General features: G+C 42.4%; 2 protein-coding genes across 2 annotated transcripts; one reads left to right on the top strand and one right to left on the bottom strand.

Annotated features, from left to right (window-relative positions):
- Positions 1-8702: 8702 nt before the first annotated feature.
- Positions 8703-10247, bottom strand: MYCFIDRAFT_42344 (uncharacterized protein; the record flags this gene model as incomplete). Its single annotated transcript, XM_007933788.1, has 1 exon — positions 8703-10247. One exon carries the CDS (start codon positions 10245-10247, stop codon positions 8703-8705), a length of 1545 nt encoding a protein of 514 aa, XP_007931979.1.
- A 749-nt stretch (positions 10248-10996) lies between these two features.
- On the top strand, positions 10997-12943 carry MYCFIDRAFT_146616 (uncharacterized protein; the record flags this gene model as incomplete). Its single annotated transcript, XM_007933883.1, is given in 6 exon segments — positions 10997-11139; positions 11191-11331; positions 11346-11347; positions 11386-11430; positions 11479-11533; positions 11593-12943. 6 exon segments carry the CDS (start codon positions 10997-10999, stop codon positions 12941-12943), a joined length of 1737 nt encoding a protein of 578 aa, XP_007932074.1.
- Between the last annotated feature and the right edge of the window lie 4741 nt (positions 12944-17684).

Raw genomic sequence — 17684 nt, 5'->3', positions numbered from 1 at the left:
TATAAGAGATCTTTTAGTATCGCTCGTTACTAGGGCCGCTTTAATCGAATATACTCGCCTACTACCTTCGAATCTATTATAGTATTCCGATACTATCTCCTCTACTAGAATCGCTAAGGTAGATTACTAAAGATTATATTAAAGGAGTTAATCGAGGAATTAGAAAACCTTAAGATCGAAGAAACCTAGGAGCGCGAAGAGAATACGAAATTTAGTCTAAGCGAAACCCTAATTAGCGATAACGAAGAGGAGGAGGGCGGAGGTAGAAGGCGATACCGGGTCGAGAAGCGGAAACGTATATAGGCTTAGAGTAGCTTTAAAGAGACGAAGCGTTTACGTATAAGGTAATATAGCCGGCGTATATAGCCGGCATATATCCGAAATATATTTCGAATTCCTAGGACCCAAACAGACTAGTTGCTATAGCAACCGACCCCGCTTACCTACGGACTATTTCTAATTCTCTATTCGCTCTTCCTCTCCTTCTTCCCTTTCCCTATATTCTTAAAGATAAATATACCTTAAGGATTCGGCTCTTCGGGCCTTCCTAAGCCGGCTACTTTCCCTTCCTTAAGCTACTATCCTTTATTCGAATCTAACGATAACCTACTAAGGCGGTTTAATAGAAGACTATTTGTTCTAGAAGGCAAGAAGCATTAATGTCTCCTTACGATTATATACTTATTAATTTTCTAGGTCCTACCGATATGCCCTCGTCGCCTAAACGCGTAGATAAATATCTTTAGAGGCTAAAGGGTAAGGGTAAAGCAAGCTAAGTATAGGGAGACTATAGCGAGAACGAGATATCGGAAGAGTAAGGCTCTCCGTAGTATATACGAAGGAAGGGGGTTCCTCGGAAAATAGTACCGAAAAATAAGAAGGCTATAGGTAGATAGGAGAAGGCTAAAAAGAGTAGGCGGACGAAGACTATCGCGAAGAAAAGTTATCTTTCTATTAAAAGAAAGGGAATAAGGCAGGACTCGACGATAAAGAAGCGGCGCTTTAAACTAGGTACTATTGCCCTTCGCTAGATCCGGCTTTTCTAAAACAAAAGAGGGACCGAGCTTTTAATCCCTAAGACTCCCTTCTAGCGACTCGTCCGAGAAATTATATTAGATTTTCGGTCTAGTATACGATTTACGGCTAAAGCGATTAGTACTCTTTAGGAAGCTACGGAGGTATTTCTCGTAACCGAGCTTAAGCTTTTAAACCTCCTTACTATCTATACGAAGCGGGTTACTCTTTAAAATAAAGATATATAGCTTCTAGCTAAAATTCGGCGTCGGTTTATAGCGGATTAGTTGGAAATTGTATTTAGTCGTTAGATTAACCTAGGAGGAGGCCTATTTTCGTATCCTTTTGCCGGCTATAGGTGCCGGCTATATTTCTGATTTTATCTCCGCGCCGTCCCTAAATCTAAGGTACGAAGTAGAAACCTAGCGCTCTATATTTACCCGGCTATTATAGAGACGAGCTATATTTAGATTAGTTTCTTCGTATATCGCGACCTAGCGGGTAGTAAGCGAAAGGGCGATAGAACGTTTATAATACGTCTCTATTTAGACCTAAAATACAAAGGTCCTAAGGAGCCCTAGCATTCTAACTATAAGGAGATTCTTTAGTATTAGTACTTTGATCCTCTATACTGCGAGGCAGATAGCAAGCCTATAAGAGAGAAACTTTAACGAGAAATTCTCTATAATACGTAGCGCTATTGTATAGCTATAGATACGTACTAAGTCCGGCAACTCGAAGAAGAATTAAGACAGCGTATTAGCGACCGAGGAAGAGATCGATAGTATACTAGTAGAGTCGAGGTCTTATAAGCGAAGTATAAGATAATATAGGCTCTTAGTCGTATAGAGTAACGTACTATATAAATAACTAGGCGTACTACTCTTATTCACTTACGACCTATATCCTAGGATACTCTTCTCGTACTTTTTATACTCTTTTCTAATACCTTACCTATAATCGCTCCGCGACAACCGAGTAAATATAAGCTATAGGATTTCCGCTCGGTACCTTAGCCTTCGAGATACGGCGGAGCCAATTCTCTACAATACGTAGCGCTATTGCATAGCTATAGATGCGTACTAAGTCCGGCAACTCGAAGAAGAATTGAGATAGCGTATTAGCGACCGAGGAGGAGATCGATAGTATACTAATAGAGTCGAGGTCTTATAAGCGAAGCATAAGATAATATAGGCTCTTAGTCGCACAGAGTAACGTACTATATAAATAACTAGGCGTGCTACTCTTATTTACTTACGACCTATATCCTAGGATACTCTTCTCGTACTTTTTATACTCTTTTCTAATACCTTACCTATAAGCGCTCCGCGATAACCGAGTGAATATAAGCTATAGGGTTTCCGCTCGGTACCTTAGCCTCCGAGATAGGGCGGAGTTGAATTTGGAGCGATAGCCGGCACTCGTAGCCGGCATATAGAGACGGTAGTAGGCCTTTTCCTACTAAATAACTAGCTTGTTTAGTATAGCCTACCTGATATTTCTTATATTTGCTAGCAATAGGCCTAGGTTACTTATAAGATTACTATAGCTAGTAAAGGCATTACTAAAGAATATCTATACTATAGTAGGATACTATTATTACGCCGGCTATTTATTAAAAGGAGGCTTTCGCCTATTACTATGCCGGCTATATATGCCGGCTATATTTCAAAGTCTGCCGTACCTGCCTTTTTTAGCCGTACTGCCTTTTTTAGCCGTACCTGCCTTCTTTCCTTGCTCTAACGTTACTATAATATAGGTTTGCGCGAAGCTTACTCTATTGCCTAGCGATACCGCGATACTACCGCTATATTCAACCTTCGTATCGATACCTATACCTCTACGCTCTATATCTACTACCTCCGTAATACCCTCGCTCCGCGCGCGCCTTCGTATACCTTCGTAACGTACTTTTTTCCTCAATTCGACGACTTTTATAATAGCGAGTCTACTTAACTAAGTTACGACGCCTCGTAAGAAGGGACCTAGTGCTTCTACGAGTCGCAATAAGACCGGAAATAGTAGAACGAGCATAGTATATTAACGTAAGAGGGCTACTGCTACTGCCGCTAGCTCCGGTGCTAGAAAGGGCGTCGCGAGTAAGGCTCTATATAAGACAACGGCGGGCAAGGCTCTACGCAAGACGATAACTAGCGCTTCTGCTACTAGTAGTAATCGTACGAAGCGTCGATAGCGCCTAGGAAGTAAGTCCTATTTATAGCCGGCAGCGTAGCCGGCATTCTTACTGTCTTTTTACTAATCCTTCTTTAGCCGTAGCCCTCCGTTAGATTCGGTAGTATTAGAAGAGTTCTAAGCTCCTAATCCGTAAAGCTCCTTTCTAACGACTTGTTCGCGAAATTGCTTAGAATTATAGAACGGACCTTCGCTTCTAAGCCTCCGCGATAGGCGCCCTTTAAGAGGCTATAGAAGCCTACCTAGTTCGTATCTTCGAATGTATGTTTCTCTTCTACCTCTTTTCGGACTATACTAATACTATTTTAGCGGTTAACCTTATAGCTATCTACGCGAAGCGTATAACGATTATAGACAAGGATTTCAAAGCACTCGATTAGATTCTAAAAGGCTAGAATGTCTACATTCGAGACGGTGCTAGGTAGGATAGATATTCTAGTAGGAAGGATGTTCGTAGTATTATCTATAAGCTTTTCTATATACGAAATGAGCCGCTATTATACGGCCCTACATACCGCGCTCTAAATACTCTCTAAGTATATGTATATAGTATAGTATGCTTTATTAGCCGTACGGAATAGAAGTCTTCGAAAATCCCGTTAGTACTAAGGAGTTAAAAGGCCGGCTACGCTGCCGGCTACGCTGCCGGCTACGCTGCTAGGTCTTACAAAGAACTAAAAGAAGATAGACATTCTAGTTAATTTGTATTAGTTTGGATTTTTAGAAAAAGAAAACAAGGAAAAAAGGAAGAAGATTAAAGAACCTAATACTTATAGTTATAGGCATTATCCCTGTTCTCTAGACTATATTATATACCTGCTTTCGCAACTCTACCTAATACTCCTACTAAATATCCTTATACTCTACCTACTAGAAATTTAACTAGGTACCTAGACCTATAGCTGCCTCTATATCTTTTACTATCTTCTATAGGTTAAAGGACTCCTCTATAGCAGCCTCTACTTCCTTATATAATACGAAGTTACTGCCTGCCCTATCCTTAATATCTGCTAAATAACCTAGAGTTCTAAGGAACGAACTAGTATTCGGCCGTAGTATAGCGAGTAACTAGTGGAACGCCCTATAGAGCTGCCTTATAGCTGTTTCGTATATAGTGCCGATATCGAGGGAGGAGCTATCCTAGTACTTAATATTAGAGTATAGTTCAGTAGGAAAGTGTATAAACTTCTTATAGAGAGCTTCGACGGAAATCGATGAGTTCTGCCTAGATCTAGATAAAGATATTCTGCTAAGTAGTTAGGGAATTGAACCGTAAACGAAAGGATAAAATTCATACCTAAGGAGTGCAGTTTCCGAACTGAACTATAATGCCTTATATATATGTGTATATGCTTTTGATTAGTTAGTACCCTTAGCTGATTGTCTATAGATTTAAGGTTATATAAGTACCTTTATACAACTACGTAGCCTAAGTAGGATTCGAAAATTCTATAAGTACTAAGGACTAAAAATGCCGGCTACGCTGCCGGCTATACTGCTAAGTCTTACAAAGGGCTTGCTTAAAGCTACGTATACATTCGTACACTTCTTAAAAACCGATAAATTATATAGTTCGAACTAGCTACTTATATAGTTGCTTAGCAAACCAACCTAAACCAAACTAGAGTTTCGGCTTAGCAAACCAAACCAAACCAACCCGAACCACTACGGGGTCTACCTAAGAGGCTCGAAATAAGGGCGTTTAAGTGTAGAAGTTAGGCGCTTAAGAAGATATAACAATTAGTATAAGAAAGAGATATAATCTACGCGATTAGAAGACGCGTTTAGCACTCGAAGAAGTTAGATCTACCGTCTTATTTAGCAAACTATAACACCCGCTATACTACTATAGGACCGTTATAATAGTAGTAGCTAGGTTACTACGCGTAGTAACTAGGGCATAACAGTTGTAACTACTATACAGTCTAGGTTGTTATAAGCGTTTAAAAGAGGTCTAGGGGTTGCCTTATTAAGCCTTATGCCCTTCCGTTATAACTACTAATCCGCCGGCAAAAGGTCTCTAGTAAAGCTAGCCGAAAGACGCGACGCCTCGAGGCTAAACCGAGCCCTAGCTACCTACCCGAGCCCTAGTATACCCCGATGCTAGTACTATTATAGAATCGCCCTATATAGAATTACGTGCTCTTTCTACCTAATATAGGCTATTTCCGTTCTTAGTTAGTATAGTTAACGGGCGCGTAGCGCGTTACCTAGGAAAGAATTCTACTCGATTCTACCGTAGACCCTAAATTCGTATTTCTTCCCTCTTTTATAGTAGATTGCCTAGTAACTATTAAAAATAGCTAAATCTCTATTATACGACGAGTTTCTCGATAATCTTATCGCCGGCGGCGGTAGCGAAGACGCGTAATCGATAGATCTAGTAGTAGAAGAGATAGCGGCGGTAGCGGCGGCGGCGGAAGACGCGTAATCGATAGATATAGTAGTAGAAGAGATAGCGGCGGCGGCGGCAGCGGAAGACACGCAATCGATAGATATAGTAGTAGAAGAGATAGCGGCGGCGGCGGCGGCGGAAGACGCGCAATCGATAGATATAGCGGTAGTAGATATCGAGTTATAGAAGGAGGTTTAATTAGTCTCGGAGACGCGTATTCGAGGTCGCTATCGCTTACTATCGCTGCCTCGCAAGCGTATATCGCTGCCTAATAATAGATTAGTATTACCGCGCCCTTAGAAGTACCTATTCTCGCTAAAGGCGCGCTATCGTAGTCCTATACCGCGAGAATCGGAGTTTCCGTCTTATAGAGCCTTAGAGTTATACGTCTACGCATTCGGTAAGTCTACTAGGTACGAGTTTAAGCAATATAAGCCGTAGAAGAACAAGAACGGTATTAAATATCGCTACCGATAGGTCTATAGTTGCTTCGGCTTACTAGATAAGCGTACGTAGAAGTAGGATAAGAACAACGAGTCGATAAAGCAGAAGTCGACTTCGGAGAAGATAGGCTATAAGTTCTTCTTCTACGTAGTTACGGTTAATCTAGTATAACCCGATAGTTAATAAGTAATCCGGTATTCTACTAAAGAAGATTACTGTTTCTATAACTACGAGAAGGACGATATTGTCGCTCTTACTATATATAGGCGGCGCTCGAGAACTACGTAGTTCCTAGAATAACTAGAGCGCTTATAATAGGCGCGAATACTAACCTCGAAGATTATAGCCTACTTCCGCGGTCGTAGTAGTATAGTGCTTAAACTAAAGGATATACGGAACGTTGCTATAACTCGTAATATTGTCGCTCGATAGGAGATAAACTAGGCTTAGTGCCTAGTTAAACTGCTAGACGATAATAGCATATTCTACGACATTTATACTAACCCCTATAACGGTGCAATTCGTAGTATAGTTGCCCTCTACCCTAAGTTAATCGAGGCCTTTAAGAAGATACTATATACACTAATTATTAACACTATATACTCTACTAACATCTATAACCTCGAGCTTATAGATATTGTCGCTACTAGACCTATAAACGATACTATTAAGCTTAGTATTAGTCTTATTAAACCGAAGCCGGAGAAAGCGGAGTTTGTAAGGTTACTATAGTTACTACGGAAGGGCCTCGAACAAGCCGACTATAGTATGCCCTTCGTTATTAGTACTAATCGTAAAGAGTTACTAATCTACGCTATTAAGGAGGTTATACCTAAGGCTACTAATATCGTTTATAACTAGCATCTATAGCAGGATATACTAACGCGTGTCCGTAAAGAACGTAGCGAGTATAGACAAGTAAAGGGCGCTAACGGTTGCTAGACTAATAGTCCTTAAACCAGCAAGTTTCTATAGCTATTTACCTATACTATCTATAGTTAAAGCGAGGCCGAGTTTAACGAGAACGTACGGAAATTAGACAACGTATACCCTATGTTTAAGGCCTATCTTTATAACAACTAGTAGCGATATAAGACCTATATTGTCGACTACTAGACTAACTAAGTTCTATACTTTAGCTATAAGACAACCTCTCGGGTTAAGGCTACGCATAGACGTATTAAACGCTAGCTTAACTATAGCAGCCGCTACGACATCTTTACGTTATTTAAGAGCCTTCTTAACTAGTAGAACGAAGGGCATAACCGCTGCCGTATCTGCCTTACTAAGAACCTAAAGAGGTATAACAAGGCACTTACTAGACCGTTTTAGGCGAGCGTTTCTCGAGTTATAAGCGATTACTGCCTTCTTAAAGTAAGGATTTAATACTAACGTGCTAACGACCTCCTTCGTACTACGACTAACGATAACGGCAACGAGATTAAGCACTCGGCGTACTCGTATTCCTACCTATACTACCGCTATAACGACTACCTAAGCAAGACCTATAGTTATCCTTATAAATACGGCATTATAAAGCTTCTTAAGATAGGCGGAAGCCGTACTATACTACTGCCGAGTTACTTCTATAGACACTAGCTAATTAACTTCCGTAGAACGGTTAATCTATAAGAGCTAGAGGTAATCTTTAGCAACCGCAAACCTCTTACTAGCGGAGCTATACTGTATATAACAAAGCGCGCTATAATAGCACGCGAATTAGACGACCTAAATAAGACAGTAGTCGCTAAGCGATAGAAGATAGTAATAGCTAGAACGACCGACTTTACACTCGAGCCTAGCGTATTACTTACTTAGCTAAGGACGACTATTAAGTACTATAAGTGTGTTAAGAGCTAGTGCCGCACTTAATAATGCCCTTACTAGAAGGCTAATCGTGCGTATAGCTCTGCTTACTATCTAAGCGGCTTCGAGTGCTATAATCTACGAGTCGAGTCTTTACTTCTAATAGTACTAGAACCTCCTTCTAAGCTAGATTTACTCCGCCGAGAGATTAAAGACCTCCGAGTACGCGAGAACGCTCGATTATAGATAGAAGAATAACGTACGAGATAGCAAGCAGACTATAACCGCTAGTAGGCGGCATTATATAAGCAATAATAACGATAGGCTGCTTAGTAATAGCACTAGTAGTCGCTTATATAGCTAGTAGGAAGGCCGCTTTATTACTAGGTGCTATAGCAATAGCACTATTAGTTTACTTAGTAATAGTAGTATACTAGTTAGCAATAGTAGTATACTAGTTAGTAATAGCAGTATGCTAGTTAGTAACTAAGAGACTAGTATAAGCTAGTATATATAGCCTCGCGTAGTTATAAGGCGGTAGGTCGCAATCCGCTTAGGCCTAAGTAGATAGCTAATAACTAACAATACCTTTAGTTTTGCTATACTACTAATTTGCTAACAAACTTTGGCTTTATAGCTGCTAGCAGTAGTATTGTAGTGGTTGCCCGGCTGGCGGGGCCTGCAGCGACGCGATTATCCGCTTCTACACGCGATTATGTATAGAACAGCCGATCTCGTAATCTCGGGGTATGCTGGGGCTCGGGCGGGTAGCTGGGGCTCGGTTTAGCCTCGAGGGACGCGACGCGTCCTGCTTCCTCTTCCTCTCCTCTGCGCGAAATTTGCTAAGAAATCATCCATCATTGTCCTTCGAGAAGGTCGCTGGCGGCGCAACATGCACTTGCCAATACTTGGTGATGCCTTTCTCCATCTTCTCTTTTTGCTTACCCGACCTCGAATCTTTGCCGTACTCTTGGTGTGTAACACCGACATTGAGGACACCTTGTCTACTACCATCTCTGAGGTATTTGAGAAACCCCATGCTCACTCTCACGTACTCCCGCAGGCCCTCTTTGACATTGATCGTTGCCCCGGTCGTCCAAGACAGCAGTAAAGGCTCAATTAATGGCGCATCCGTAATAGAAGGATGTGACGTCTTCAAGCTAGTCATGAACCAGGTCGAGCCACATCTGTTCAGCATATCGATGGCAATGTCCCTAACAGTGTCGAAGTGTGGCCTTCCGTAGAAGATGGTATGGGCTTTGGACCAGGAGTCAGAATGTACAATAAGCAGAGGCACATCTATGTCGGTATTGAGCTTGCCGCTCTCCTTTCCGGGGTCCAAAATGATGCCTCCAATGGCTGGGTTGTTCCACGATCTGGCAGACGACGTCTTGTTGGCACTTTTTAGTGCTTGGAGCGCCCCAGTCGCCCCAAAAGAATGGCCTGCAATCGCGACTTGGGATAGGTCTAGACGATCTGCCCACGCCTGGAGATCCTTGCCCTCCTTCCTGTAGTTCTTGCTGAAGATCTCGCTGCCTTTTCCAGAATTCAGCCCTCGCAAGATCGAAACTGTTTCCTCGATCTCAGCGTCTCGGAATGCAAGCTTCTTAAACCTCCAGTCATCATTCGAGACCTCCGCATCTGGCGTCTCGGCTTGCAATTTGTCGGCGCCGAACAGCAAGACATTCCTCTTTTTGCCATCTGGTAAATGCACGATGGAACCTGGACAACTGCCATCTCTGTGCTCTATGGCCGCAACAACGACTCCACGACTTGCAAGCTCACCGCAGTATGCTGTGTAGTCTGTGCGAGAACTGACATCGCCATGAGAGAACACTACAAGCGGATACTGCTTTACCTTTTCATCTCCTGAGCGCATTAAAGGTACATCAACCTTGGCAGGAATGTCGATCGACCCTGCTAAGCACCAAAGCACAGCAGTAAACAGTGGCCTCGAGAGGAAGTTATTGAAATGGGCAGCGGTGGCATAGCCTTCCGCAATGAGACTAAGAGGCTTCGGGAACCACTTATGGTTGGCCTTGGCACTCTTGACTCGTTTTTCGACAGGATAGTACAGCGTAAAGAGTACAGTATCCAGTTGAAAAGCAGGAGTTTTATCTTTCTTGAAGACTGCGTCGACGACTTGGCGAGGCTCCTGAACAGGAACTTCAACGTCGATAGCCCCAACGCCGTAAGTTCCCGTGTATTTTGGGAGCTTCGAGGCGAAGAGAGGTGACCATACGACGTAGCAGTAAAGAATGTAGATGGCGATGGCGGAACAGAGTATATAGCCAACGGTAAGCCTGGGTCGGATCGAAACAATTGCTTTCTCCGTCCATGTTCTTGTCCAGGACTGTTGATTTTGAACAAGCCATCTGGGTCTCAGGGTCTCCATTGTGTGGTTAGCTCTCCGCAGCCACGATTTAGTCCAGGGCGAGGCGCGCTGAAGCCACCTTGGCTGTGCGGATAGTGATGCTGTGCCGTGATCTATGCTGGAACGGTTGTCACTCGGCTCGGGCAGGGGTGCATCCGGATCGTCAGGGAAGTCAACAAAGTCATCGTCGAAAGGCTCTAGCTCAAAATCGTCATGATAGGGAGTGGACTGTGGCATGTCGCGCTAGGATATACATGATATCAGGTCCAAGAGATGGTGGTTGATGGACATGATCTTTGTTGAAGCTGCCTGAGCGGGAAGTCAGCAGCTACAGTATGCGGCGATGACGTCAGTCGGGAAGTCGACGGCCACGCGCGGCGACGGCGGTCTTGGATGGCAACATTCTTTATCAGACCATACAGTAGTCCGTTTCACCACATCTGGCTCAGTAGACACGTTGTGTGATGCTACATCTGCACTAGCAAGCATACTGAACCCGCCCACCTGCCACATCGAGCAATATTGTCCGCGAGTCAATAGACTTTGCAGGTAAGGTGGCAGATGCGGGCTCGGGATGCACTAGAACTAGTTTCTAGTTCTATCACGTCTTGAGAAGAGGCCTCACTCGAGGTCACGTTACATCGCAAGGTCGTAGAACCATGGTCCAGAGAAGCCAAGAGATATCAAGGTAAATCCACGTCAGGTACAAGTCCTTTCTGTCCATGAACTGTCTCATCTTGGCTTCAAGCTGGGAGCACAAGCCATATGCCATGCGATCGTTGCCAAGTTCCATTGTGTTGCTTCACACTCTTTTGGGTGCTGCAAAGGGACAATTCATCTCGCCGCCTACCGATTTAAAGACTAGCAGAGGATATCTCAACTTACCCGTCCGATGGAAAGAGGTCCCAATAGGGTGAATCAGTCTAGCAATCATTCGCCCTTTGTTGATGCTAAGTCTTGTCAGAACATGCGAGCTCAATCCCAACGTCAAGTCATACAGCGGATACGTCGACATAGCGAGTGACCAACACATCTTTTTCTGGTTCTTCGAAGCACGCAACAAGAAGCCAGAGGATGCTGAGCTTACAGTATGGATCAATGGAATGTATCAGCTTGAAGCAGTGGCAGTGCTATGAGATCCTGCTAACAGTCAATCAAGGTGGACCTGGGAGTTCCTCAATGATCGGTCTATTCCAAGAACTGGGTAAGCTTGCATTCTTCGGCTGCTTGACAAAATATTGATTTGCGAAAGGTCCTTGTCGTGTCAATGAGGATGGTGAAGTCGTCGACAACCCATATGCTTGGAAGTGAGAGATCCAGTGATCCGACGAATGATCATCAATGAGACTGACTTGAAATTCCTCAGCAATGTTTCAAACGTGATCTTCATCGATCAGCCAGCCCAAGTCGGCTTTTCGTACTCACGACCCATCTCTGGCTACCAATCGGACTCTGGAGACATCATCCAACTGCCAAAGAATGAGTGTCCAGATTACGCTGCCAGAACTGGTACCTGCGGCACATACTCGTATCCCGACCCCTCGTGGACGGCAAACTCCACGCAAAATGCTGCACCAGGTCTATGGAAAGCCCTCCAAGGCTTCATGGGAGCTTTTCCGCAGTATTCGAAGACCGAGTTCAACTTCGCTACGGAAAGCTACGGTGGTCATTACGGTCCAGTCTTCAATGCCTACATCGAATCTCAGAACGCTTTGATTCAGAAGCAGACATTACCCGGCGCTAAGCATATCAACTTAAAAACAGTCCTGATAGGGAATGGCTGGTTTGACGCTCGCATTCAATATCCGACCTACTACAACTTCACCGTCAATAACACCTACGATGTTCCAGTTGGCACCCAGAGTATCCGCGACCAGTGGCTCAATGCCGCATGGGGTCCAGGAAACTGTCACGATAAAGTTGTGAAATGCAACACGAGCGGCGATAAAGCTGTCTGTGGAGACGCAAGTCAATTCTGCACCAGCGAGGCCGAGGCCCCCTACGATGAGATCTTGGGCAGGGACGGGTATGATATTCGGAAACTGATTCCCGACTCTTTCCTACCGGAATTCTACGTCGATTACCTGAACACCCCAAAACTCCAGAAAGCGATCGGCGCGTACACGAATTTCTCGGAATCTAGCAATACGGTTGGAAATGCTTTCAATTCTGTTGGAGATGACGCGAGCGAGCTCAACATCGTCGAAGATGTCAGGAAGTTGGTAGATCAAAGTGTTTATGTTGTTCTCTACGCAGGAGATGCGGATTATATTTGTAACTGGCGCGGTGGTGAAGTCGTTTCCCGGCATGTCGAGGCACCAGGGTTCCATCAGGCAGGGTATGTCAACATCAGCACTTCTGACAAGGTTGTCCATGGTCAAGTCAAGCAGTCTGCGAACTTTGCGTATGGGAGGATCTATGACTCTGGCCATGAGGTTCCGTTCTATCAGCCTCTAGCTTCGCTGGAGTTGTTTGAGCGGGCGATCAATGGTTTGGATATTGCCACTGGGAAGATTCCGGTGCAGAAGGGTTGCGGGTATAAGAGTATTGGGACGGCGAAGAGCGAATATCGGGAGGGTAATGCTACTGTGCAATTTAAGGTGGTGCCGACGAATGCTACTAATGATCCTAGCATTGATGGGCCTGTGTTGGCGTGCAATGGTACGAAGCCTAGGACAAAGAAGAGGAAGAGGATTGTGAAGCCCAGAGTGTCCTGATGGCCGGATGACACAATTTCGGCGTGTCTTCGCGTAGCTTGAACAGCTCATGTATTCCAGGTTTCCTGTTGGGTGAAAGTGCGGCTGCGGTGCGCGTGCTGGTATGCTGGTATGCTGGCATTGTGCCTGCCGGTTGTCTTGTCATTCAAGCTCTCAGGTTGAAAATTGAGCGCAAGATAGATACGCCTTCTTGAGTTGTAATCCAGATGACTACGATATGGGGCGCCGAAACAAGAGTTCTTCTGCATACCGTTCACACTGCTGCAAAAGTGTGCTTCAAGCGTCGGCCTACAAGCTCAGATCATAACTCGAAGCATGTATTCCTTCAGTGACAATGATTGTTGTGAGGTGCTTGGAGAAAAGAGGTTGAATCACGCTCAGAAGGAAGATGTGGAGAGTGGCTGGTGGCTGGCATCCCGGGTCGAAAAACCCCACTTGCTGTAACTGAGATGAATTCAGAAGAAGGCTATTCTATAGGAAGCCTAAAGATGAAGTGTGCAGTTTCAGCCTTAGGCATCATGCACGTGATAGAGACACTATACACATATATTAAGTTACCCCCTTATCGCGTATATATAGCTAAATAAAGCAAATAAAAAGGCATTAGAACTAGACTACTCTTATATAAGTTATATTATCTAAACAAAGTAAGTAGAAGTAACTAGACTACTCTCTAGTTATTTAAAATAAAGCAAATAAGTAGTTAAACTTAATAATAACCTATATCTTTAATCTATTTAGTAATACTTAGTAGTAGGCTAAGCGGCGCTCTTAATAGCGGCCTTATAGTCTACTACGTTTTACTATTAAACAAAGCGACTATACCTAAGCTTATCTAGTAGCTTAGTAAAACTATTAGCGATCTAATCGTATATACTAATCTAAGTAAATATAATAGTACTATTAGTAATCTTTTTATAGATATAGTAAACTCTAGTATCTATATACTTAGTATAGCTATTAATACTTATCGATTAAGTAATAGCGATAGCTAATTAATTATCTTCGTATAGCGTAATAGGCTTAATAGTGCCCTTATAACTAATCTCTTCTAATAATAGAGCTAGAGTAATAGCTTTCTTAGCGCTAGTTATTAACTAAATATACTTAGCCTCTATAAAAGATAGAGTAACTAGTATTTAGCGACCTAATTTATACAATAAAGGTCCGCTAGCGAGAGTAAAGTAGAAGCCGCTAGTAGAGTAGCGAGTAACTAGATTATTAGCCTACGAGGCGTTATAGTATCTAGTAAAGTTAAGCTTATCGTTCTATATACCTCCTTAGAAACGCAAGCTACGGCTAAGAGTACTAACTAGGTACTTAATAAGCTAAAGAAGCGCGGTATAGTATTCCTTAGTCGGATTAGAAATCAATTATAATAATAGGCCTACGGTATAGTAAGTATTAGGTCGAGTAATTATCGCTAGCTATAGTGCTTTACTAACACCTTCTTAATACTAAGTCGTAAAGGTAGTACTAGCTATATAGCCCTTACGTGCGCGTTAAATCGATATCTTAACGTAACGAGGCGCTAATAGTATAGTATATGCTATACGGCCCTATATACCGTACTTCAGACTTCTCGCTATACCTATTTAAACAGACATTCTAAACAACGTTACTATTAACGTATATAGTGCGCTAGTTACGGTTACGGATAATCCGTATACCTAGATAGTAGTATAAGCTACCTAGTTCTCGTATACTAAAGCGTTCCTTTAGTAGCTAAGTAATAGCTTCTAGTACTAATAGGCTATAGGCGATAATAATTATATTATCTACGTAGATAACGATAACAGAGCTACTAACGACGTGTTTAAACACATATAAGTTAGCTACTATTAGTATAAAGTCTAGGCTCTTTAAGTACTTCTAAGGCTATTTATACTATAGCATTAGTAACTGCTTTAGACTATTTATACTATAGCATTAGTAACTGCTTTAGACTATATAGTGCTTTTAGTAATAGGCAAACTATGCCCTTTCTACTACCGCGGCCCTTAAAGCCGTATAGTTGTTTAAAGTAGATCTTCTACTTATTACTAATTAGCGAATTAAGGAAGGCGGTTAGAATATTATACTACTTAGCCTATAGGTCGTAATAAGCAATTAGACTAAATAGGGCTCGTAGTATACATAGCTTAGTAATAGCCGTATAGGTCTTATTATAATCCTGTCCTTTAACCTATATAAAGCTATAGACGACCTATCGAGTCTTAAATCGGCTTATAGCCGCTTACCTTACTATTAGTATCTCGCTTAGTAGTAAATACCTATTAGCTACGAATAACCTTACGATCTTTAGGTACTTCTAGTTAAGAAACATAAATCTATATATAGTTATCGATTAGGGACTTATATTTAGGCTTATAGGCCTCCTTCTATTATAGCTAGTATAGCGACTAAGTCGCCTCCTTATAGCTCTTCGGAAGTAGAATACTCTCTTTAGCTACCTATTTAGCAATATAGTTAGAGGGTATAAAGCCCTTAATATAGGCTATCGATATATTAGCTATTATTTGTCGAGTTAAGCGCTTAACGCTATAGTCGACTAGATAACTACGTAATAGGTTATAAGCGCTCTTATTACTTCGTATCTTATATATAGAACGATTACTAATAGAGTTAGGTCGCTCGAATTTAGGTAACTAGCTAGGCTCGCCCTTCTTAGCCTATAGATCGTATACTAGCTGTTCTTCTTTAGCTAATTAGAAGCTATCTTTATTACTTAAAGGAAGCTAAATAGCTAGAAGGTTATCCTCGATTAGTAATAGATTAATAGCCTTATTAGCTAATTCTATACCCTACGTAGGTTCTTCTAGAGGTTCTTCCTACTAAGCTAGATAGACTATACTAGTAGCCTCTACTAGTATTAGAGCCTCGTTACTTATAGAATTAAACAAAGCTAGCATAATAGACTTAAGCGTAACAAACTCGTTCTTAGATAGGTAGTATAAAGGGCTACGCCCTAGGTAGAAAGCGCTAGCCTTAGGCATTCGGCCTACGCGACTCTAACCTACTACTTAGCGCTTAGCGTACTATACAAAACTATTCAGATTCACGTAGATAGACTTAGCTCTTTATCGAACCTATTAAGTCTTATATCTAGTATCTACGTACGCGTTACTTACCCGTAATATTAGGTTCGATCTTTATTATAGGAAACGCTAAGGTTTATTAGGAACCTAAGTAAGATAGCTAGGAGAATGCTACCCCTACTACGCTAGAGATAACTAGGGATAAGATTTATCGCGCCTTCGAGAGTCTCTATACTAGGTAATAGATAATAGAAGCCTAGCTATAAGCTACGCGCTCTACGCTCTAATACGCGGAAGTATCTTATTAGGCCGGGTCTACTAAAGCTAGTGCGATACGAGACTAGTCTACGAACGAGATCCTAAAAGGACTCCTAGAAACCCTTTCGGCTACTAGCTAAAACGTAACGGCGTTACGTAAATAGAAGCTACTATCGTAGGACGGAAAAGCTAAGACGTTCTAGAACTACTTACTACGACTAAGAAGTTCGTACCGAGTTCGTTCTAGATTGAAACCGTAGCTCTCCGAAGACTATTACTAGGATACTATTTACGATATCCTACCGGCGAAGGAACGCGCTAGGATACGCTACTTCTAGGAAAGAGGAAGCCTTACGAAAGGAAAGAACCCCGAGGCTTTCTTCTAGTAACTCGAGGACGTCTTCGTAGATAGTAACGAAGCTACTAAGGCGCTAGAGCAACTCTAAGCCCTAAGATATACTTAGGGACAACCTTAGTATAACTACTAGCTAGAATTCGACGGCCTCCTACTAAGCGTAGGTAGAGACTATTAGACCGACGATACGAAAATTAGATACTTAATAAATACCTTCTTAAACGCGGCTAAGACCTATACCGCCGCTATACTAAAGATTAAGGATTACTACCTCTATATAGAGGAAGTCGAGCGAATTATAACGAACCTCGAGACGACGGACTAGTTTAAATAGGCTACGAAACGCTAGTAAGAAAGGAAGAAGGAGGCCGCGAGCCTTACGGTAGTTATTCTACTCTATACGGCTCCTATAGCGAATTCGAAAGTCGACTCCGATAGAAACGTAGTTATAAACTCTACTTAAACGAATGCTTTTCGTAGAAAGAACCGCGGAGATTAATAAGGAATAGTAGGGAAGCCTAGAGCTAAATAGATCGACTCTATAAAGAGAGAGAAACGTAAGAAGAAAAGGCTCTACTTCCGCTACGGAGCGAGCGGGTACTATATTCGCGACTACCTATACGTACCGCCGGTTTAGCCTACTAAGATTAGCGTTACCTCTATATAACCTATTCTAGAAGACGCGGAGGATTAGTCGGACTTAAGTAGTTCCGACTCGGGAAAAGAGTAACTCTCGCTTATAGTTAGGAGTCGAGAGTAGATAAAGTATAGATAAAGAAATAGGAAGAAGTTAAAAAGGATATAAACGGGAACCTTATATATACCGATATAGTCCTCGAAAATAACGTCGGAACTTCTACTCTTATCGACGAAGGATACTAGTACTATACTACAATTAATACGGGCCTAGCTAAAGGCCTCGGGCTTAGCTATATTAGCCGAGAGTCCCGAGAAGTAAAAGGAGCGTCGTCTACGATATAAGACGCGAAAATTATTAGAGTCGTTGCCTTCTAGATAGAAATTAACAGGTTCCGATAAATAGTATATATATACGTCGTACCGGGATTAGCTTTCCCTCTTATCCTAGGGA

Source organism: Pseudocercospora fijiensis, assembly GCF_000340215.1.
Source record: "Pseudocercospora fijiensis CIRAD86 unplaced genomic scaffold MYCFIscaffold_12, whole genome shotgun sequence".
Lineage (NCBI taxonomy): Eukaryota > Fungi > Ascomycota > Dothideomycetes > Mycosphaerellales > Mycosphaerellaceae > Pseudocercospora > Pseudocercospora fijiensis.
Note: the sequence above shows the minus strand (reverse complement) of the source record. Positions and strands in the feature narration are given on the sequence as shown.